Source organism: Gobius niger (genome assembly GCF_951799975.1).
Source record: "Gobius niger genome assembly, chromosome: 5".
NCBI lineage: Eukaryota > Metazoa > Chordata > Actinopteri > Gobiiformes > Gobiidae > Gobius > Gobius niger.
Genome location: NC_136856.1, coordinates 15,679,822 through 15,705,075, shown reverse-complemented (window position 1 = coordinate 15,705,075; position 25,254 = coordinate 15,679,822). Strand labels below are relative to the sequence as shown.

At 42.9% G+C, this 25,254-nt stretch overlaps 1 protein-coding gene across 1 annotated transcript in view; it reads right to left on the bottom strand.

The window, feature by feature from the left end:
* LOC306963051 (A disintegrin and metalloproteinase with thrombospondin motifs 2-like) overlaps window positions 1–25,254 on the bottom strand; it is a 118,322-nt gene that overhangs the window by 42,839 nt on the left and 50,229 nt on the right. The window contains exon 3 of the mRNA XM_079556490.1: window positions 22,385–22,556. Within this exon, the coding sequence (XP_079412616.1) occupies window positions 22,385–22,556 (172 nt within the window). The remainder of the gene's footprint in view (window positions 1–22,384; window positions 22,557–25,254) is intronic.

Here is a 25,254-nt window from a genome sequence, read left to right as displayed (position 1 = left end):
GGTGGAGTATTGTTAAACGATGCTACTATGGTATATAAAAAAAAAACGATGGTGTCAAAAACAGGTACTGATTTTTTAAATTTTCTTTAGATATCAAGTTTTGATGCCTGCTGATCCAGGGACAGCAGTAAAAAATAAAGGACACAAATATAAAATAAATAGTATTTTATGGAATAAATGAAAATGATTGTTTTGTTCTATGGTTCTAGATGACACATTTTAGTATAAGTATCGAAAAAAGTTTCATTCAGGTATCAGTATATTGAACCAAGTATCGTTAAAGTACTGGTAATGAAAATAAAAAATAACGGTACCCAGCCCTATCTAGCATGGAGGATGTCCTTCATTTTAGGATATCCTCCAGACTAGAGTAAGATAAGTCAATTGAGTGATATACTCTAATTAATGGCATAATTTCCTGCACTCACCAGAAAACCCCACAGCGCTGATTCCTATAATAACATTCAGGATATCTCTATATTGTAAAAGTACAGATAAGATACAGTGGTGCAGGCCCAATAGGAAGCTCAAACTTCCGCAGCTTCAGTCCTCCAGAGGGGAGCGTGATGGCACAGGGCGAGCCTACACTGGCCCCATCTCCCAGGCATATGGCTAATAACTGCATCCTCTTTCACAGAAAGGTAACCCTACACTCCAGGAGGGAGCACAGAGGAGCAACCAGAGCGGCCTCCCCTGTCTCTCAGTCCTAATGAAGCTCTGCACTAATCAAATCACAGTACACATGGGCAGATGGCCAATGAGGAGACTAGCACTGGGACGTTTGACACCCAATGTTATCCCCGCGAAAAACTTTTAACGTGGTGAAATCTCAAACTCTTTATCATTACCTTACATTAATCGGCCTTTCTTCTATATAATTTGTATTAAATCTACAATGAGATTTGGTTCCAATTTATACTCTCTTCTTCTCGCTTCTTGTTGAAACAAACTACACTGCCTTCAGCTCATCGTTGTGTTTTACTGCTGGAACGTGAGCGCGAGTATCAGAGAAGCTAATGGTCTAAAGAACTCACACTACAAACATAGACAGCTCCGTCCAGAATGAGGTAACTACATACACTTCCATCCTCTTTGTAGAATCACACAGACTATTGGAGCAAACTTTCTATTTTGGTGTGCCTGTTTTGAAGGCAGTAATATGTGTAAATTTCTGCTGATCTCATTGTAATGGAGCCGGTCTTAGAGCTGTCTGCTAGAAAGGCCATATACCCATCTATATGGAGACACACACAGTGGCGCTCGTGGCAGTGGCCCCGGTGACACTACTAAAATATTGATGAGCCGATTCTCTCTCATTAATAATAGCTGCTGCGTTGATTACTCTGTGAATACCAGTGCGGTGCAGAAATAGGCCTGTACTCGGAGCCAGAAAACTGTCTTTGTTGCTAATTACAGAAGAATCAGTGTTATATTGTGGGCCAGGGTTTTGATGATGTTCAAAATGGTATAATTTGATATGGGAAGTCATCAATCTTGGACAGTGATCTAAAATGATGAGCCAAGCTTTTAACCTACAGATTAAATCGTGTCTGTCTTGTGTCTATGTGATAAAGTGAGAGTATATGTCATGGTGCATAGATTACCAGGTGTCGTAAGCAATGAAGGTCAATGAAGGCCAATGTTTCAGATACTGTATCCTGCAGATGCAGCCAATAAGTGACAATAATTCACAAGATCTATACACAACTTAATCTTTAAGAACCACTTGGAAGCACAGGGAGGGAAGGAGTTCAGCTTCCTTATAGTTTGGTGGATAAAACTGTTCTTCAGTCAACTGGACCTGGCCCGTGGATTCCGCAGTCTCCTCCCTGAGGGCACTACCTTGAACAGATTGTGTTATGGGTCCCTGGTGATTCTGAAGGCTTTGCGGGTGAGACGAGTGGAGTACATGTCCTTAATGGAGGGGAGAGGGGCTGCACTGATCTTCTCAGCTGCTCTTACTATGCGCTGGAGGCTCTTTCTTCGCCCTACTTGCCTCCAGTCAGGGCCGGAGTGGGACTCATTTTAGGCCCGGGAATAATGGCTCAGACCGGCCCGCAATTCGAGCAAAGCGCACCTGCTCTGACAAATGCGGCTGCAAAAAGGTTGCACTTTATAAACTATTGTTCAAAGCTCTGCTTTAACCATGTAAAAAAGCATTTATTTATTCATTTTCAAAGATGTGGCTACATTCTTATCCTCTTCTCAAGACTAAACAAAGACTTAGTCCAGGGTTATTCAATTACATTTTATCCTGGGCCAGATTTTTCATAATAATAATAAACCAGGACTACTCAGAACTAAACAATGACAAAATCCATGCAAAAACAGGCAATATCAGGTCCAAAGCAGGATTAAACCACATCTGAATCAGGCCTGATACAGAAAAACACACTTTCATGTGAGGAGCTTCTCAGACATGAGACTCTGCTGAGTCTTCACAGCTGACCAACACCTGTGGAGCATGTTCTTATGTCCAAAACCTGTGAGATGGCGCGCTCATGTCATTTATTCAGCTTCTTCTCATAACTCCTACCATCGCAAAGAGCATCTCTGCTACACTTGTATCTTTGCCACAAACGCGGATCGAATAAAGTCAACGGAGAAAGGAAGCTTCAAAACGCATCTGTCAAATGAATGATTCGGATATTATTTGGCTCAGTGCAGAGTACAAATAACGAGGTTTAACACGCGTGTTGTCCGGTTGACAACACTCGTGCTGCCAGTGCACTTTTCCCCAAACTCACGTGCCATCATCACATCACCCGCTTTAAACTGCTGTTCCCTACCTTGGAGTAGCTGGTCAGGCCCTTTGTATCAATGAAGACAGGGAAACACGCTGGCGGTCCTGTTTCTGCATGTGATAATCCGAGCAAAACACAATGCACGTGGTCCTTGTTTCGGTTTGGTGAACTCTGTCAGTCCGTGCAATAATAAGCCTCCTGTTTTTCCGTTTACCCCGTTTGACAGAGCCATGTTTACATTTGAGCCGATGCGGCAGGTGATGGTCGCAGACACTGCTGCGCACTGCGGTGTTGCGCCGTGAAAGTAGCGCCAATAATGCCCAAAATATTGGCCTATATGTTTTTATGGAAAATGAGAGTGGGCCATATTTGATTGTTTGGCCACTGAACAGGCCCGGTCACCCGGCTCAGCCCAGTGAGAGCTGAATGAGAGAGTGAGGTTGGTGTGAGTGTGGGTGACTGGTTCCTTGCTGTAAAGCACTTTAGGCCTGATTAAGGTAGAAAAGCGCTATATAAGTTGAGTCCATTTACCATTCTGTGTGGAGTTTGCATGTTCTCCCTGTGTCTGCGTAGGTTTCCTCCGGGTACTCCGGAGTATCACTAAAAACATGTACAATCGGCCAGAGTGAAAAAGAGTGTGAGTGATTGGTTGGCGGTGGTCGGAGGGGCAGATTGGCAGCTACCTACAATAGCATCTTACCACCACTGAGTATGGATTGAATAATAATGACTACAGTGTGGCGCTTTGAGAAACTTGGTAACACAGGCTTGTAAAGTGATGGTAAAGTGTAAGCCATTATTATTATATTGCATCCTCCAAAAAATGTCAGACCGCACAGACCGTTCTTCAGATCTAAGCAAAAGATTAGATCAAAAGACTGATAATTATTTTTTAGTTATTCCGAAATCAATTCCAATTATATTTGGACTAATCTTGCTGTAGACTTACTACCATCATCACTACACCGACTTTTAATATATCCACATCCGCGCATTTTAGTCTTTTATTTAGTCAGTGCACTCTCAAGTGGTTCTCAAAATGTTCACATCAAATAAGAGAATGTTAAGCTTTTTTGAGTCCGAAGTCCGAACAAATTTAAATAATGACTATAATAGGACAATGAACCTGTACTGTGGTTCGAGATACACGGCTCTGGCCAAATTTCTGGGGACAAAACAATCCACTCATTAAAAAGACTCAACAAAACGCAATAGTTTCGTGTGGCTGTGCACGAGGTGTAAAATCCACATCTGTCTCAAACCATTTCGGCTTTCTACTCACAAAACAGCGCTAAGCATGAGTAGACATCATATGTATCGGGGTGTAATGGAGAAGCCTGCTAAGAATAGCTGTGAAAGAGGAGAGAGCAGGAGGCTGGGGCTTGAAACAGGAGCTGGATACAGTGGTGTGTGTCCTTTGGTAATGATGACTCAGTGATTTACTACGGCGAGGAAACCAATCCCAAATGGCCTCTCAAGTCAAATCTGCATATTTCCACAACTTATAGTAGAAAGGTATACCACAGTTTCGTGATAGAGGTGTAGGCTGTGTCCATGTGTGCGTGTGCGCGCCTGTGATCTCGCAATGGTGTACCCGGCGCCCATTTACCTGATGAATTGCATTGAAGTGTGTTGAGACAGGCAGAGTGAAGAAGTGAGCAGCGGGGGAGGTAATCAGCACTTTTTTAGATTGTAATGCAGTTTACAGGGCACAACACAGAAGTCCTGTTTCATACCAAGCACACAGCCATTCCCGGGCACGGCTTTACCGCCCCACAGGTCGACCTCCGCCTCATCTCCCGGCAACTGCTACCTGTGCGTGGTCGGGTCAAAATGTATGCAAATGAACCCGATGAGTGTGTGTTAAAGCTGCAATGTGTTTACCTTAATAAATCCTTTTCGCAGTCGCACTGGGGGTAATACAAGTGTTAATGGGGTGATTTGGGGGGTCTTTCATCTCCCCCGGTGTCTCTGGTCAGAAAAACCCGCTTGCAACTCCCCTGCCTCCGGGTAGAAGCCACCAATACACACAAATGGAATCAGGAAGAAGAAGCTAACAGACTAACGGGCAAAGCTAACAGTGGGCTAGCGCCACTTTAGCACAATATCCCTCTTTCCCTTTGTCTTTTCTGTCAGCGTAGTATTTACTCTCACGGACATTTAATGAGTAAAAAAAAAACCTCAACATGCAGTGACTCTTATGGCCTGTAGGGGCATGAGTTACTTTGTTCTGCTTTAAAGGAATAGGCCACCGTTTTTACATACTAAGATATGTTCTTAGCTCACTTTAGTCGAGTTAATATATCCCCGTCTGGTCTTTGTCCGTGCGCTCTGTCACGCAAACGGAGCACATACGCAGCCTCTCCCACAGGTCATATAGCTCCGAAAAAGCTCACGATAGAAGCTACCAAGCTCTTCCACGTGTACCCTATTTAAATAAAGTTACGTGAAGTGTTTTCATGCGAAGTATATTTACCCAGAAATGTAGCATGTCGATTTTATAAACAAATAAAAAGGGGGACTATATTGTGAGGCGTAATGATACGAGGAGCACAGCGTCCGCGCAGTAACTCCTAAAGACTTCCCCCGCTCACTTCCGTCAATAACCTTTAGGAGTTACTGCGCGGACGTTTTACTCCTCGTATCATTACGCCTCACAATATAGTCCCCCTTTTTATTTGCTTATAAAATCGACATGCTACATTTCTGGGTAAATATACTTCGCATGAAAACACTTCACGTAACTTTATTTAAATAGGGAACACGTGGAAGAGCTTTGTAGCTTCTATCGTGAGCTTTTTTGGAGCTATAGGACATGTGGGAGAGGCTGCGTATGTGCTCCGTTTGCCTGGCAGAGCGCACGGACAAAGACCAGACGGGGATATATTAACCCGTCTAAAGTGAGGTAAGAACATATCTTAGTATGTAAAAACGGTGGCCTATTCCTTTAATGTTAGATCGGTATTCCTGGGACACAAGCGGTGCCCTAAAAAAAAATCTGCTGTCAGATCATCAAAGTTTTTAATGTAACCAGCAAATATCACAAGTATAAGAGAGATATATTTCATATATATTTCATATTTCCGGATAGGGCTTAATAAAAAACAATAGTGTCTTCCTTTATTGACGCCTGTATCTCTGCTCTTGTCACACAAATCTTACACTCGTACCCAAAAAGGCTAATAATTAAGATAAGATTGTGGAAGTCATTGTTGATACAGTGCATCCAGAAATGCGATTGGAAGAGGACAGATCAATTTTGATGTTTTACAAACCTGTCAATTTAAAAAAAAAAAATTCTTGACAATAAAGTTCACCTCCTGTGGGTCTGGGCCGTCAAGCTATTTTCTCCAATCAGATACTAGTTTTCGTGACATATAGGGCAAAGGTTTTGATATGCAATGCAATGTAAGACAATGACAGGCAAATTGAAAAACATGGTTGAAATACAAAGCTAGCTCAGTCATTTAAATGTACTGCACATGTCTAGGATAAAAAATGTCCGACTGTTCAATCAGGCCAAACGCGATGATTTATAGAAAATGGGGACAAGATGGACACCGCAATCCAACACAGCAACTTTCAAACAAAATGTCCATTCTCTGTGCAACCATAAAAATGCAGGTGAGCTTTAGAAAGACACGAACATGGAGGTCCACGCACACACCTGGCAGCCCTCAGGCTAGCCCCAGGACAGAGGGGGCCAACAGCCAGAGGAAGGAAGGAGGAGAGGAGACAAGGAGAGAGGCGAGCAGAATATGCAAGTCTTACACAAAATGCTTTTACCATGTTGTGCACGTGCCTGGTACTATTTGCTGCAAGAATAGTGCGGGCTTGATCATCACAGACTCAGAATACATGTGAAACAAAAGTGGAAGCAAAGTGGCTGCAAAAGGCAGTATATAAACATACACAAGGGGAATGCTTGAAATATCAGTTTGTAGTATGGTGCGTGGAACTCTGGAAATCTGAGCACTTTCCGAAACTTTGTACCACTTTTAATTAAAACATGGCAAATTAACATACGCCATTTGGTCCGGTCCCTGCAGCGCTGAGAGAAACAGTTACAGCTTGAGTCTGAGCTCCTAAAGCCGACTCCCAGACACAGAGGAACCTGAAACTCTGCACATTTATCATCAGTCTGCATGAGATATTGTTCCGTAAACAACCGACGAGAATTTTGTGCCTTTTGATGATTTATATTGAGTCTACTTTACTGTGTTGTCCCATTGGCAAATGTGTTACCTCTCCTTCAAAGCCACTGTGGTTTCTTGTAAGGAATGGGTACCTTTAGTAGATCTCTTGAGCTAAGTTCATGGTTCAGAGTATACTAAATGTACTCTGGTAAACTAGGGTGCATTTTGCAATGGTTTGGGTAACACAACTCATCATCCATAGTTTTATCAGTACTTTCACAATTACTGCAATTTATACAACTCTTGTTATTGTGAGAAAGTCAAACACAAAGTCGAACGCCTCTATCTTCAAGCAGAAAAAAAAATCAAAGCATATACGGTGTGTCCTAAGCAAATAAGGCTCTCTGCAAGTTTTGTTATGTAAAAACCTGCAGCTCACAGGGTTAGGGTTAGTTTTCTGGAACAAATTGTTTCTCAGAGCCCGAATTTCCCCAGCCTTCTCTTTGTTGAAATCAGTTGTTGGTGTAGGACGTGCGATCGGTGACGGATGAAGATGTAATGCTATATCCCAGCGCTGACATGCTAAGCGACTTTATTTGGCAACCCTGAAGGTGCAAATTGTTGCCGGGAACAGTGTAAACACAGGTAGGATTATAATGTGACAGCTCTGGCAGCCGACTGTGCGCGGATATGAGTGATGGGCTGTTACTGCGGCCTCTCTCACCCAGTCATCTGTCATAGAGCACGCTGTGGTCTCCAACATGGCCGACTCTCCTCCTGACATAACACGAAAACACACACATATAACGGAGTACGTTGACGAGGCGACACACACCAATGTCCCCGCAGCGCGCCCTGATTAACAACGAGGCTTTTTCAGCGGCCAATCCCGCGCCGCGGCACAAATCTCAGCCTGGAGGAGACGCCGAAGGCCGCTGGTCAGTATTTATCTGCAATCTAGAGCCTAACTATCCAGACAGTGGCAGGAACACGCCTCCTCCGGGACACACCTCGCCCCCGTCTGCCGCACTGTGAGCTCGTGGTGGGCTCATTTGTGACAGAAAATATCAGGTCAGGAAATGAGGATATTACAACGTTAGGAGATACCTCACTTCACCTCAGAGGAAGAAAAAAAAGAAAAGAAAAAAGAATAAACTAAAGTGCCCAGCGTCATAGCAACCCTGGAAATTGGTTAGTTTATTTGGCGCAAAGACGCATGTTGGAAAAAGGTGTGAAATCAAATGTTACTGAAAAACACCACCACTTTTTGATTCACAAGTGATTTTCCCCTTGTCCCATGGTGTTGACAGGGAATACTTTAAACTAAGCGTCAGTCATTTTTTATTTGGAAAGGCTCAGTAATAAGTAAACTAGGTCCCAACAACAGCATTTTAACAGACAATGCCACACATTTCTAAGCACTGACCCACCTCGGTTTTAATTTATATGCTCTTTTGAATGGTATTATGTCACGTAAACACATCCTATTAGGCTATTGAGGTAATTTCACTTTTCTTAATTTCCTAATCATTTGAGGTGGCCATGTAATAGTGTTTCAATTCTCCTCTGTGCAATTCAGTATCTGAGGGATAATTGTTGTCTTACCACTTCACTTTATTAGCACACCTCAGCGACGCACTAAACACTATAATCTCAGCCTCCATCAGCTTTGGAGTAAAAATAAACTCACGCAGAGGTTGTGGCAGCGTGGCGGCTTTCACTAAAGAACTACCTTTTGTTCACACCAATTTGAAAAACGGCGTCTAGCCGAGGACTAGATTTTGTTTTTGTAAAGGCCGCGGTGACAGCTTTGTTGGTGAAACATTTAACAGAGCTCCCAGCAGTTATTTTAAGAAGTCCTGAATTTTACACTCACTCGCGTTTAATAGCTTTAAAATTGTTTCTCTGGTGAAATCACACATAATCCTGCCCCGAACCCCGGCCTTGTTACTTCTCAGCTCTGCTTTATTATATTGTAGCCATTCTTCCAAACACCTGAGTGTCGCTAAATAAAGCAATCTTTGAAATCTCTGTACTCTGACTGGTTCATCTCCAAAGAAAGCAAACGCCATATGTAAGACACAGAGGATTGTGACACATTATAATGCACTGTGAACATCTTATATGCATATTTACTACATCGATGACACCGACAGACAACGATGAAAGAACAGTCTTTACAAGAGACAGCGAGAGGATCCTTGGATATGCCACACATCGAGTTGCCTTGACTGCTAGTGTTACTATTGGCAACCACTTACAGACTATTATGAGATTGATACAGTAAATAGTCTAGTAGTCCTGACCATAGAAATCATAGATATACCTTTAGTTATCTGAGCCAGTTCCTACAAATGGTCACTTCTGTGAGCCGACGGCTTCCCGGACTTATTTTAATTGTACATTCTATCCCCAGACTAATGAATGGGTCAAATGCAGAGGACAAATATACTCCAGTCCAATGAAATTAGCATACTGTCGCTAGCCACAGCATATTGTGCGGCGATCAAAAATACAGTTGCGGAATTTAAAACTAACTCTCCAGGTTCTGCGCTTCAAAATGAGGTGCAGCGTCTCCATATTGGCTGAGGCTTAGTCGGTGAAACTTGTAACCGATTTCCATTGCGATGTTTCTCAGTCCGCTTGAGGCCTGAGCAGTTGTGGCAGGCTCATGTTAAAGCTCTGACTGAGCCCTTTTCCGGTGCGGAGATATCGGTGTTTATCGTCATTGGATCGGCCGATATCGGAAAAATCCTCAAATATCAGCCCAAATATGTTTGTCATGGTGCTCTGACAAAAGCATGTGGAGAGAAAGTAGGTATACCATAGTAATAAGTGAGTATATTGTGATGCCCTGACAAAGCTCTCTGTATGAACATGAGTGATGGTCAGAGGTGGTAAGTAAAAAAGACAAAGCAACTTTTACTTTTATTGGTGAAATATTAGACCAGTAGTATCTGTACTGGTGATGGTACAGGTCGCAGGGGGGAATCGTGATCCGCTCGGGAGAAGTGCCCTAACCTTTCGCTGACCTCAGCACGTATTCTGAGGACGTAGAGGAACATCTCTCTCAGGTGCCGGCCAAACAAGTGTCGCCTCACAAAGTCGATGACAACACAGAGGCCAGGCAGTGATGGTGACTGTCCCAGAAAGATTGTGACTGCAGTTTCATGGGACGTCTGGCACATTGACAGTGAGAGGAAAAGTACAATTTAAATGATTCCTGTGTAGGCTCTCTAACTGTCTGTGATCCAACCGAGTGAAACTAACACCTCTTAAGCCTGATCTGCCTTTAGGACTATTATGGGATTAGAGAGGCTGTTGTTGCACTGAAATTAAAGCACTGTCATTGAAGGCAATTCACCTGGTAATGTTTCAAGATAAAACCACACCATATTTCTTTCTTTGCCATTCTATTTTAAATGTTTCATCAATTTAAATTGGACATACAGTATCATGTATAATTGAGGCTTGAAAACCTTCTTCTGAGTACCTGAGTGTTTATGTAATGATGTAAAGAAAAGAGGATTGAAAGACCTGGCTGGTAAAGATTGAGCCTTTAATGTTTAAAAAGTTCAGGTTTAGAAATGACTGAATTACATTTTTTGCCTTGTTGTTGTCCTGATTTCATGTTTTGTTGATTGAAAACCTTATCGCTATTGTAATATTCAAGAGGGCCTTTTCCCTCATATTGTGAAGCCGTATTACTGATCATTATCTACAAACAAAGATACTTTCTCCAGCTCAATGTGCGTCTTTACTGTAACTACCGTCAGCCTGGGTGTTTCTCACTGTCTGTCCTGCGCGCTTGTGGCCTGTATTATGGCCACTGTTGATTGAGGGAGCACTGAGCTGTTTTTATTCAATTAAAGTTCCCCGGGGGGGCGCAGCGGCAAATGAACTGAGCCTAACAAACTCCCACCGCCACACATCACTCTGCTAATCAGGCAGCAGCACTCTCAGCTCTGACAGTCTCATTCCCCCCGCACGGACGCGGGCTGAGCATTACGAGCACGATTGTATGACATCTGTCGCATAACTTTCACTAAACAAGAGGCAGCGAAGCTTTAAGTGTCAGTGTAGTCACAGCATTACAGCGGGAGATGGAGAAACGAGTGTTTAAGCAATGGGGCTGATTTAGCATGAACGGAGTATAATTGTTTTTGTCGTAGAATAGTGTAGAGATGAAATACTTCCCTTCACATTGAATCATAGCACGAGTGGGTGATGCGGTCATCATCAAAGAATCAGTGTGACCAAATTGAAATGTTAATAATCTAATAATGAGACAGAGCTAAGCAGTGTAGTAGCTACTGACCATAGAGCAATTATTTGAAATGCGGGAGCTCTAGGCAGGACTAAAGGGACATTTATGAATCTTTGGGGTAGCTAGCTAGAAGATTAGCCTATTGTACAGATTTTAGAGGCTCGTAAGAACCCCCTAAATAGAGGGAGAGCAACACCCCAGAGAGAAAGCCGCACATTGACTCCAGCCTGGACCATGGAATCTGTGAGGTGATGGAGCTAAACACCTTCTCATTGTGCTTATTATTTTGTCCTTCGAAAATATGTCACGTATATACATGTATGGACCCCATTTTGCTGATATAAGCAAACAAAAATGTTTGGTATTACAATAGATTGTGCAGCCTTAGGTAATAGTTCAAGTTCAGTTGAGCGAGACACTTGAATTGCATGTTCATCTGCCCACACACTGCGGTCTAGACCTCCGGCCCTTTGAATAAATCCACAAAGTACACATCAATGATATCTATAATAATGTGGCTTTTATTGCACCCTTGTAGCGGAGAGAGGGTAAAAAGCACTCTTAACCAGGATCCCTAATGACTGTGCTCTCGAGGGACGTGGGTATTATTTAGTAAAGTAGATAACTACACACTACACACAGTGAACAGCGATAAAAGGCCATTCACATGAGAGGCTCCATTACCCACTGAATCTGCTGCTATTACTCCTCCTCTCTGCTCCACGCGCTGCACACTGAACCTACACTACCAACGTTATGGTGCCATCCATGGGCTCCGTGCACTCAAACAGGTGTGTCGACCATTTTTCCGCCTGATTAGTGAAAATCTAAAGATAATGCGCTGAGAATTAGGAGAGAAGATAAACTCAACGCCCACGTGGTCCTGGGAGCAGCTGTAATCACTAAAAACAAATAAAAACATCTGTGTTTTTATAGCACCGCCAAGAGAAAACTAGAGTCTCCATAGAGGACTTTATTCAGCGATGGCAGCGGTTCAGCACCAGTACTGAGAACAGCAGCATGTGCAGCGAGACAATGCTGGTACAACAAGCAGGAGAAGAACTAGTTGTTCACCTTTCCGTTGAACCAGGCAGGGCGTTGTTGCCAATGTTCGCAGGTAGCACAAGTCCGTGACTAGTCTATGATGCAGGGGGCCGCCATTAGCAGACATTACTGCAATACCTCCTTCTAGTGCAGGGGTCCTCAAACTACGGCCCGCGGGCCGACTACGGCCCGCCACGTCCCTTTGACCGGCCCCCCACCCCTTCTGCTCCCCACCATGTAAACCGGCCGATGAGGCCATTCCCAAAATTGGTCAATTTTTTTTTTTTTAATAATTTGTTTTTATTGCTTTTGGCAAATAACATGCTTGTATTTTTGTTTGTTTGCTTGTTGTTGTTTAATTAAAAATATATTTCGTTATAAAATTAGTTAAGCTGGGTATACACATAGGCACGATGCGTTACGAATGGCATTTTTTCGTAATTTTTCCGCCGGCTTTTCCTCCTCCTGCGGTCGTTCCTCCTGATGTTTGGGAGCCAGTCCCTGCCACCCCTATTGCCCCCCCGCTGGAGAACCCCACTGTTGTATATTTGTCCCGATTTTCCCCGTGTTTGTGGGGAAAAAGGGACAGTAAGAAGTGCGCCTTTCCCGCGGTCCCTGAATGCATCTCCCACGCTGCCTCCACTGACCAAAACAACAGCGCGTGGTTCCAGCAGCTACACCACAGATAAGTTAAGGCTTATTTACAAACTTAGACACGTAAAACAAGCGGCGGTGGGCGCGGGGCAGGTGAAGACACGCATCTGTGTTTGTGGATTATAAAGTTTTTCCAACTGGAGCTGAGACTGACCAGACGAGTGAGAATCATGGATAAAGAGGTTTAAGAGCTGCAAATTCTACGACGGATCCCCAGAAGATCGAGTGCACAGTGAGTGTAGTGTTTTTATGCTTATTCTGTGGAGCAAAGTCAGCCCAAACGAAGAAACGAATATTAACCAGAAATAAACGCAGAACAACTAACTCCAACTAAACACAACACAAACTAGCAACGCTAAGTGAACGAAATTTAACCGGAAAATGAACTAATGATACACCAGAACAAGCGTATGAACGAAAAAACTAACAAAAGTCACAAAAGGCTAGCCTCCAACTACACCTAACCACACGGACTGCGCTGTTGCTGGGCTTGTAATCAGACGCGCGCATGTGTTCACTTCAGGCGGAGCCACTGCTGCGCGATTCTGTCGGGAAATAAAAACCTCTGCACTGTTGCTGCTAAGCATTAAGATATGAATGAAAATAGTTTCCTGATTCTGTTTGTGCTTGACAGTGGAATAGTTTGCCTACATTTCTCTGAAACTTGAGGCAAGTCTCACCTCTTTCCTCTCTCCCGGATTTTATTTCAATAGCCTACGTGTGGGTTTGAGTGTAGTACCTGTCTGTCCAGCGATCATGTCATGATAAAATCCCCTTAAAACATATTTGTTTTCCAGTGGGTCCTTTATTTTGCCCGCACCGTGTTTTCATAAGTTTATTGAAGCATAATAATTCCTCTGATCCGAATGCCTGGGCTCGGGGAAGGCATTTCAAACCATAGGCTGCTTGACATAAAGATTTCATCTTTTCCGTTTCACTTGTCTCTCTTTGATGTACTAGCCTAGGGGTTGTTATGTTGGTCCAAATTCAGATGATCAATACATTTTTCGTGAATGTGCGTTTTCCCTCCTCCCTCCGCAGACCGCGCTCACGCCGCTCTGAACAGCTGACGCGCGTTGATTCCCACCGCTCTTCCGCTCTTCCTTCTCGGTCCTGATCCAACGCCCATTGCTGCACTTTGTATGAAAAGCGCTTTATTAGTAAAGATGAAAGAAAGAAATAATACTGTTGTTCCATTTTTGTTGCAATTCGGGACACTACAGATCATCCACGAACACACAACATTGATTCAAAAGAGTTACTTCAGGATATGTTTGATTGTAGTTTTTGTGACATGATAGTGAGGTATTGTAGCTGCCAACAGAAACGGGCCAGGCTAGGGGGTGCACCAAAGGGAACTCTGGTCACATTATGCAATGATGTTTTATTTAAAAATAAAAATAAATGGAATACCTGTGGTATTTTAACTTAAAACAAAGTGTGAAGACTTGATTACTATTTTTGCAAACACTACAGCTAAACAAATATGTGCCTGGAATCAAGTGTTGATCTTGTGGATATAGTAGTAGTGATGATTGTGCCAGGCGAGTAATCTCTACTTCACAGTGAGGCCTTTTGGTTTGGGTCACACAATTCTATGTTATAGTCGACCCGGCCCGGCCCCCCATCACTGTCAAGAACGATAATGTGGCCCCCAGAGAAAAAAGTTTGAGGACCCCTGTTCTAGTGGCTGCAGAACAAGCTAGTTTCGCACTAGAAAGCATTGCTCGTTACACACGTTTAAAACAACTGTGAAGCCTGGTTTCTAATTATGTTAAACTTTCCACAGCTAGATTTTCCCTCTGTTATAACTCTGGGTTAGGCACAATTTGATTGACAGGCAGTTAGCATTAGAGCTACAGTGAAGATCCCGCCCTTAGGAGTAGGGTAGGCGGAGTCTGTAAATCCAGCATGGATTCCCTGTCAAACATAGTTATTCATGTAAACCTTGAGGAGTGAGCAAACGCTGTCTATTATTTTTACAGTTTATGGATGTTGCTCTAGGCCTGAGTTTGTAGATGGAACCTGGCTGTCAGTGCAGTACAGTGCACCTGTATACTTTACTTTGGTACCTGCTGTGGAGGTAACTGTCCCTTGGTTGACTTCTGTAGACATATGCCAATGCCCATTACAAAGAGCTCTAGTGAGTTTTTTTTTAGCAGGTGTGGCGGATTCGGGATCTTTAAGCCAAGTCCCGCAATACCCGGTCACAGTGTTAGTGAGTATTAGTTAGTCCTGAGAATGGCTACATGTGCAGAGCTGCAGAGAGACAGTGGTGGGAGGAAGCACATCACTGGGCATGTCTTCGTGCCTGAGCGGCCGTCCCAAAGGAGCCGCTTTACATAACACACAACAGCGGCCCCCTCCAGGGACCTTCACCTGCCGCGGGTGAGGACTCCGCATGTCAGCCCTGCCACACGAACAAGGAGCATATGGATAAAACGACTACATCTCATTAATAAAAGAGCGCAATGAGTACAGGAACATTCTTCAAGAGGAACTAAGCACTAAACCAACTTTTTTCTGCTGATACACTGTACAGTATAATGTTTTTGTTTCCAGTACCATATTGACCATAATTAGCACCTGTATGTTAACTGTGTGTGTATACTGTTGGCCAACATCAGCCTATTACAAATCCATGGATATCAAATCAATCTAACCTCCCTGACTGTATCTATATTCTAAGATGATGCCAGTGTGTCATGTTTACAAAAAAAATAGTAGCTGAGTAGATCACAAAGCTTGGCACATTCTCTGACACAGAGATAGACCCCTTTACATGTCAGCGGGCAGCGCACCAGGCTAGAAAAACATTGATCCTTCCAAAATACTATGATCTGTGTGATTATAGCTGCAGTGCTTACGTTTCACCTCCAGCTCTGGCACATGTACAGTGAGAGGGTCAGTGAAGCAGAGGTGGCCACAGCCTCAAGACCCACCCAGCTATTATCCCCGCAGAGCCAGAATAAACCACTACACTCTTTTACACTCCAGGGCTGTCAGTCATCACAGGAACAGGTGAAAAATAAAGCCCTGCGAATACAAGAGGAAGTGGACTCACAGTGTCCACTTTCCACTTGTGGCTGACAAGTCCAGAGCGAGGGAGAAGGGGGAGACAGAAAGGGAAGGAGAATGAGAGGTGGGGGAAGGGGGGCAGAGGGTAGGATACGGAGTAGGAAGCAGCTGCAGCTCAAAGACTTCCTGTACAAGCGTTGTAATATCCTCCGGAGGGACACCTGGGCCTGCTGCCATTCTCACAGCACTGACTGGGATCTGTGTGTGTGGAGATGGAAGTAAAAAAAAAAAAAAGGCTAATGCGCCAGATATAACATCCATATCATTCTATAGCACCGAACATTATTACATCCATAAAACACACGCTCTTTATATGAGGCCTGGGTGGTCTTGTTGCTCCACTGACCTGAGATTAGTTATTGGGAGCCTCTTGACCAAACAATAAAACAACGCAGAACAGCAGACACAACGCAGTGTATTTATAGCATCCATTAAAGACAAAATGAGAGCTTGAAGCCTAAATGTATCAATCCCAAACTACATTTATTTTTACATTCAGAACTACCAGTGGGAAGGGTATGTTTGACTCTGAAAACGGCAAAGTCAATGTATATTTTAAATACAGACTGACACATTTTCACTGCACCGTACAGCTCCATTTTTAACGCTGTACACATACGTTTAAGTCCGATGCAGCTGTGAGGCACTTCCTGCTTTTTACCGCATGTTTATGTTGGCCTATTATGGTCTGACGTTTAAGACGGTTTTGACCAGGAATTTGCTGCTGGGCCTTTCTTTATTATAAGAATCGGAGTCGCTCGCAGCCCTGGGCAAGATGTTTACATAAGCAATATAAGCTCAAGGAATTCCCCATTTAAACTAACCAATTTAGAGCCAAAAAGCAGCCTAAGGACACACACATTCAGAGCGATGAAAAGTCGATTTAGGCCCTGTTTCTCGATAGCCATCATATTTATAGCCTTTACACACATTCTTATTCACTTTGGCCTGCATAGAAATTAGATCAAAGTTGTTCAGCCCAGATTTCTTAGCATACAAAACACGGACAACTTTAAAAACACAGAGAAACACCACCTCATGACATCAGCTCGTGGGACAGGCTGAATATGCAAGATTAGGAAAACATGCATGTAGAAACACAACAAGTCCCGGGTATGGTATGTTTTCAAAAAGAGGGAAAAAAGGGAGTTCAAAGAGGAAAGATTTCCAGGACACGGGCCCTTTATCATTCTCTATATTGTATTCTAGTTCTACGATATGTTGAGTTTCCCCGTGGCGTCCTTTGTATCCTGTTAGGACCCGTGTGACATCATCGGCATGTACGCTAGATAGGAGGCATTGCAGGGACAAGGACGCACACTTTAGTGGATGTGGGAGGCAGATGTTAACAGACAGTGACTAGCACCAGTGGCCTCTGTCTGACCCCTTGTTCTCGCTCCGAGCTCTAGACGACGACTCTACGTCACAGGGAAAAACATAAGCCCGAGTCCAGCTCGCACAGAAGTGAATGGTAGAGAGGAGGAGCTGTGTACTGTCTCTATAATTACACATGGGCTTAAATTACTAATTTAGCTATATCCCAAAATGTCAGATCCAATTCAGGCGTGATTACATAAAGAAAGCAACTTACATAAACACAATACGAATACACGCTGGCTTTCATATATAAGTAGTATAGTTTTCTCCAAAAGAACAAGGTCTTCTAATGTCTAAAACCTGCTGTGTAGTAGAGGCTGACCGATATGGGTTTTTCTAAGGCCGATGCCGATATTTTGGGATGTTAATTCATATAAACGATATTTTTGGCAGAATTTTCCAAATGTCTGGTCTATAATCCTGTAAAAACTTGGCCGCTCCAGCACTGGCTGATTTTATTTGATTACTTTAGGTGATCCACTCAAAGTCTCTGTCCCAGCTTTGATTTGTTGTCGTTAGCATTAGCATATTGGTGATCAAAAATACAATAGTGGAGGTTAAAACTAACTAACCATATTGACGGTGAGGTTTAATGAAACGTGTGTTTAACAAACTTGAGTCTAACCAACTTTCATTGCGATGTTTCTCACCTCCCCTGAGGCCTAGGGAGTTGTGGGAGTCATTTTAAAGCCCTGACATTGCTCTTTCCAATGAAAAATGTGAAGTCTTTATCATTTACGGTCCCGGAAACATAGGCTTTTTCTGGGCTAGATCGGCTTGTAGTCGATTTTGTAAAATTTCCAAATATTGGCCTGATATATCGGTCGGCCTCTGCTGTGTAGTTTAGACATCTGCAAACGCAGTTCATATTGCAGGCCTCTTTCAAATGTTAAATGACAAAATCAATAAATAAATTGCAAATAATGGACAAATTCTAATTAGATTTCTCCAGAATTGTTCAGCCCAGTTATAAAAGGAGGCTCTTGACCATGACCTGTTCTATTCTCAGTCTTATCCACATTTCTTTCTATCTAAAAAAAATATTGGACTGCTCAGAGCTAAAACAGGACTAGAATGCAGGGCTTGCTCTTTAAATGTATTTCTTGGTAAATAGCATCAGAATGATGACCTCCACGAAAACAAGATGGGGCATATCAAGATATTACTTAATAAATAAACGTCAATAATAGTGCCACATGGATCCAGGATATACGTTTCTGCAGCACGGAGAGATGAGGACACCAGCTGCCTTCAGGGTACCACAAGGTTTTAATGTGGACTGTGAGGATCGCTATACTATTGTCAGATATAAGGGCTTCAATGCTCAACAGACAGCATTAATACCCCGGTGCTTTGTTTGGGGTTCAGCGCTTTCAAAGAGTTTAAAGTTTCACAGAGAGCGAGGCCAAAAACAACGCAGCACAACTCACAAAATGCAACGTATTTGTGCCAGTCCAGGTATACGAGACGGGCGCAGAGAAAACACCCAGTGGCCATCCATCTGTCCAGGCACGTCGCCACCCCGGGACACGGCAGACAGACAGTCCTTTCCCCACTGACAGAGACCCCGCCCACAAACAAACAAACAAACAAGGCAGCCAGAGGAAGAGCGGCGCAAATGAAATTATCGCAAGAGAAAGACAGCGTTCAAACATGAGCGTAGCAGCGCTTGTCCGTCCAAATGAAAAGCAATCCAGGCTTTTTTCTATTGCCGCGGCGATTAATTGACAACATTAATAATAAAGCTTGCTCTCTCCACTTAGGATATTGATTCACACCTCTCCAGCTTATGATGCACGGAACCGATCAATCTCCGTCCTCCCTTGGCTCTCTTCCTCCCTCCTTTTCTTGAGCTCCTCTATTACCTTTCTAAATATAACTTCTCTCCCCTCCTGTTTTTAGCCAGGAAATGAGCCTAACATTTAATAAACGGACTGAGTCGAATTTGCACAGCTTCCCCGAATGATTGATTGATTTTTGAATTTATTTTTTGTCTGTCCGTTATTGGTCCATAAAGCTGACCGAACACCTTCAGGACTGCGCCGTTTTATAAAACGATATCTATTGTGTTTTTATGGATTTGAGCGCGTCGATTACGATTCGATTTGCAATTGACTTTGTGGAATCAAGATTCAGCTCACAGGGCACATGCAAATATCCAGGAGCATTCAGACTCTGGAATATGAACTGCTGAACGGCTGATGGAGGGAAAATACCTGAATGTCAAACTGAGCATGTTTCACCTCTTAACCCCCACCTGAACTGAGCACATTTTCTCCAGTTGGGCTTTACCCAAATCTAAAAGATCCTTGAAAACGAAAACGAGGATGAAAAACGCAACAAAGAAGCAACAGAAGAGCAAGAAAAGAGGAACAAAAAAGTGCCTGAAAAGCAACATAAACACGACTAAAAAGTGATGAAAACGTGCCGAAAACACGGCAAAAGAGCAACAAAAGAGCAACAAAAACATGCCTAAAATGTGACCAAAAAAGCAAAAAAAAAAGAGCCACAAAAAAGCAACAAAAAAGTGACAAAAATGCAACAAAGAAGCAACAAAAGAGCAATAAAAAAGTGCAGGGAAAAGCAACAACAACACAGTAAAAAAAGTGACAAAAACGTGACGAAAACATGACCAAAAAAATGATGAAAACAAGACATAAACGTGACCAAAAAAAGTAACTATCGGTTTTGTAGGTCTTAGCTTTCAAATGAGGTGTTACTCTGGCCTAGAGGTTGCTTTTAGATTTGGGTAAATCCGAACTGGTTAAGGTGGGGGTTAAGAGGTTGTTTAGAATGTGGTTTTAACAATTGCGAGTTGAAATTGCACTTCACATCTGACTGCAGCACAGTCAGGGGTGTCAGTGTGTTTGCTGCACCCTTGTAGCGACGGTATTACTGATGCAATGCTTGAAGGTAAGCCTGTGTTTACATTATGTAGTAGTCGAGAATAGCTGAGGAGGAAAGGAACAAAGAAACATCAAATGTAGCTGTAAGCATGCCTACTTGTCTGTCTCTTGTCTGTCGGTCTGTCGGCTAGCTTAGCTTGAAAAATCCCTTGCTCCAAAGCCAGACGACCACAGAAACCAAGCCCACGCTGTCCACAAGCGCGCGCGCACACAAACGCGCACGCACGGGCCTGCTCTATCCTACGCTATTGATCCGCACCCCACTCTTCATTAGAAAGACAGATTCAAAGGAACAAACAGGGCGTGCTGATGGTGCCTTGTCTGCCTGTCTGCGAGATGCCGCGTGCAAGCGTGTTCACAAGTGCACGGGTGTGATCAAGGAACATATGATGGCGACGCATAGCCCAGAGTTTTTGGCGCTTTTTAATTATTTATTTGTCTTGCCGATCGGCGCCTTGGTCTGTGTCAGGAACAGTGGGAGCAGAACTGTGCTACTCGGATGCGGTCTGTCCTTTCTGGGTGTTCCTATGGAAACTCTCTGTCTCTGTATATTATTAGGCATTCTCCAGTGAACGGCTCAGAATAGGAGGATGCACATCTCATCTGCTGCTATGGACTCAAACTCAAGCTTTACACCATTACCCTGTCTTCAGCGATTACTGGAGGAGTGGATGTTTGCACTTTAAGAGGCCAAGAAACCACTTATAGGACAGTCAGCGAGTACATGCTACTTACAAGTTTAATTCATTGTTTAAATGGTGCAAAATGTATGCACAGATAATAAAGAGTATGCCTTTAATTCACTTACAGTTCTGTGAAAACGTTTATTTAGATCCGGGGTCACAAGTTAACTGCAAATCAGTCATTCCTGGGCCTTTTTAGGTAAAATAAAAAGTGTTAAGGAGGATCAGATCAGAGAGAGAGAGAGGGAGAAATGCCGGCGTCTGTGTCCGACCCTGGACAGGTTTCTCATTTGGACCTGGACCCATTTCCACTTGTTTGTGATGAATCAATTGTTGCTAAAAGGTGTTTAAAAAGGTGGGTGCTTAGTTGCGCTACTACTTCCTTACGGTCCACTACCTTTACGCTTTGTGTTTTACACCCATACAATTTGTACAGTGTTTGAAAAAGAAAAAATAAATAAATATGTTGCTGGATCTAATAAACTCTCATCATGTAATATTCAGTTATTTAACCAACTGTATTTTTTCCAATGTCCAAGAAATGTGAAGGTTTGGAAATCCAAAGTTTGTGCCTGACTGCAATATCACAAGTGCACTGTGTGTTCCGCTGGAGCACACAGACCACAACAATCATCTTTTATATTCTTTCATATTTCTTGTTTTGTATGCGTTCACGCTAATCTATTTCTCTAAAGAGGGCTGCCTTCAGGTCACACTGTATCCAAACAGAATAATAAAAAAAGTATCACATGTCTTGTGTAATAATAAGCATAAAGGTTTGAATGAAAGTCTTCAAAAACCACACATACATAGTGGAAGTCCACCTTGTGTCAGTCCCAGGATTAGATAAATTGAGACGGTTGCACGACATTTATCGAATCGATGCAACCTTGAAACCCACTTAGATGCTGAGGTGACCCGTGAAGGAAAGGCCATAAAAGTAACAAAAAAGTAAGAAAACATTTTGTTCATTACAACTACACAAAATGACTGCTAATTGTTAAAGAAGGCGAGGTACATAACACGTGAAGGTGCGAGTTCTCTCATGCGACACTCGAGGAGGCTCTTGTATGCCACAGGGTCTCAGTGTCAACACCTGACAGTAGTGCACAGTGATGCGCTTAAGAGGTGCATATGTAATTGCCGAAAAACCAAACACGGTGAAAAAGAAAAAAACCTGTGCTGAGCAGTTCAGACCAAACAGGCGTTAACTTAGTGAATGCTCTCTCCAAAACTCTGGAGATTATTTAACGCCTCATTGTTGCCAGTTGTGCTATCTAATGGTAAAGGTCTATTACAATAACAGTGCTTTAAAAAGTAACATACTGTAAATTCAGAAGTGGTGCATTTACATAAACTATATAATTGCTCCTTCTAATTTCCAGTTTACCAGAATAGTCTTGGCACATGTCACAAAAATGTATTCCTAATGCACAACGTCATCCCAGCTGATTGAACAATAGAGCTGAGGCTTCAGGTTACGCCGGACACTGACCTCTGGAGTGGAAGTCTGCAGCTCCATGGCTCAGTGGAGTCTTCTTCACCGCAGACGACCGGTACACGATGTGGGTCCTCCCCTGTCCCCCCATCTCCTCCTGCATCACCTCCACCCCCCTCTCCAGCGGCTCGATGTAGAACTCCTCCTGCTCCGTGCGAATCATCCCAGCCTGAAACAAGCATAAGGACAAGTTAGTGATACTTTAGTAGTAGGCCGTTAGTTAGTTAAGGAGACACCAAAGCACCCCGAGGGAACCCACCCAGGTGACGCCACATAGAAAGGTCCTGGAGGAGTAGACGCCATAATTTATATCAAGATTTTTCCCCCCACTGCTGTTGCTGTGTGTTTGGACCTTTGGGAGGACAGAGGAGGGCAGCAGTGAAGCTCCTGGGGCCGAGTGACATGGGCTCCACATTTAGGGACTGTCCCAAAGATTGCGATAACAACCATTAACACTCATACAGACCAATTATCAGAAATAGTTGCCAGATCCTATGGCATAAAACAGGATGCAGTAAACCCAAAGTTGCAAACTGGTTTAATCTCTTTCACTTCCCACATCCTAGAAGTGGTTCCCAATTCCCAAAACCCTAATCAGTGCCAGTGCAGACCTCCATGAGCAAAAGCACATTGAATTCTGGGAGGTAACCCCGGTTCAGCTGTAGCACCCTTTTCCTCACATACACTTCCTATAAGCTCTTTGACACATAAGCTGCACGATGAAAGACATTTCTTATCATTCACTATTGTATCTATTATTATACATTACTTGACAGTGATATAAAAGGAAGCAACGGCAACAACGCACAGGGAGGTTTCACAGATAAGAAGAGCATTATATTATACATATCAGATAGTAAGATGTGGGAATGCAGTCTACATGACGGAGTACAATAAAAAGCCACAACTTGACTTGAATTTTGTTGAAAGACTCAGATATCTCACTCAGGGGAACAATGACCGCCTTCTAAAAGCGCACTCTATCACGCTATAATGTCTGTATGAGTAATAAATATGCTCTTTAAGCTACAAGGCAGAAAAATGTGTTTTATAGGCTGATAAAAGCGACAGACATGGCCAGATAGCGGGCTCCTATGAGACAGAGAAGACGCAGTGAGAAGAAAAATGCAACAGACTCAGAAATCACATAAAGCAAACACGCAAAGAGACGACAACTCAAACAACTTAATTAATAGATGATTTTACACGGTTTATGTTCAGTGATAAACGAATCCTTCAATTTAGTTTAAAGGTGATTTGATTTTAAAATGTCTAGAGCAGCATATTACAATGATTGATGCAATGTGCTATAGCAAAAGGGGAAAGAACAGCTTGAATTGAAAATTGCAATTTGTATTGTGAGGAAGTGTTCTGGTAGCATCTGTCAAACCAGATGAATTAAAAATCAGACAGTTCCTTAAGGCACCTATTTGTGAAGAAAGACATTAAGATCTGTGAAACAGGAGTCATTAAAGGATGATTGTTAATACAATACAACCACAGATATTGATTATCAATAAATTCAATAAACTATTTAGATAATCGACTGGACCAAAAATAAAAAAATATGCAGCTAATTGTGACTCTCTCAAGCGTTAATGCTGCTTTAAGTGTTTAAAGCAGTACTAAGTAACTTGTTTACCTTAATAAATCCTTTCCATAGTCCCTCTGGGAGTAACATTTTCATCTCACCCTGGTGCCTCTGGACAGAAAACTACAATTGCAACTTCGCTGCCTACGGGTCGGAGGCCCCAATTCACACTAATAGAATCATGAAGAAGAAGCTAACATGCTAACGGGCAAAGCTAACTGCGGGCTAGCATCACTTAAAAAGTATTTACAGCCAAGTTTGAGTGAAATTTGTTTATCTCCATTGTCTCCATATCTCCCTTTATCTTTTCTGTCAGCGTAGTATTTACTCTCACGGACAATTAATAAGTTAAAAACAGCAACATACTACGAACCTGCAGTGGCACGTATGGCCTCTAGGGGCATGAGCTACTTAGTACTGCTTTAAAACGCTCACATGTAACAGACTCTTGGTCAGAGATATTGCACAATTAGATATTGCTTAAAACTCTTGCAGCCCGGGTCTCAAATTAAGAATTCTTAATGCAATGTTGTCTAAACTTATTCCAGGATTCAGGCACGCTCTCTTGAAACTTTTTGCATTAGTCATAATATAAGTGAAAATAAAATAAACAAACATGACTGTGGATTTGGCTCAACAACATTCAAAATGCGGGAAAGAAATAAAGCGTCTTGGCCAAGCTCTGGGTTCTTAGTGGTAAGTGCTTCTAGTTTTAAGTGCAATGAGCCTTTATGTATAAAATAATTAAGTGAATCTTAGTGACTTCCTTTTGACTTTGCCCTTTAAAAGTACTACACTGCTTGAATACCTCATGGGGACAGATTTAGTAGTAAAACCATTTATGGTAAATCAAAAGTTTCCCTTCAGTGATGCACTCTCCTCTCTTTCTGTCAGTCTGTGGCTCTCGTCCAGGGCGGATATGGACAAGCCACTGACCTGCGCCCAATCTATCCCCTCCCTACACTCTCTCTCTCCCCCCGCTCTCTTTCTCTTCATCCCTTCATTTCCCCGAGTCGTGGCGCGGCATTCCGATCGGAGCTGATGGATCTGATGGTGCATGCGTTCCCGCTCCGGAATACCAAGCAGTGAGGAAAAGGAGGAGAGCCGTGTCAAAGAAAAAAAATGACATGTGGGAATTAGGAGTCAGAGCTATATCGATCAAAACGAGAGAGAGAGGTGCGAGGAGAGCCACAACTAGACTTCTTTGAACAAAAAAAAATGAAGTGAATAAAGCATCAAAGTGTCTGGTGAGGAGCAGTGTCTTCATCTACGAGTC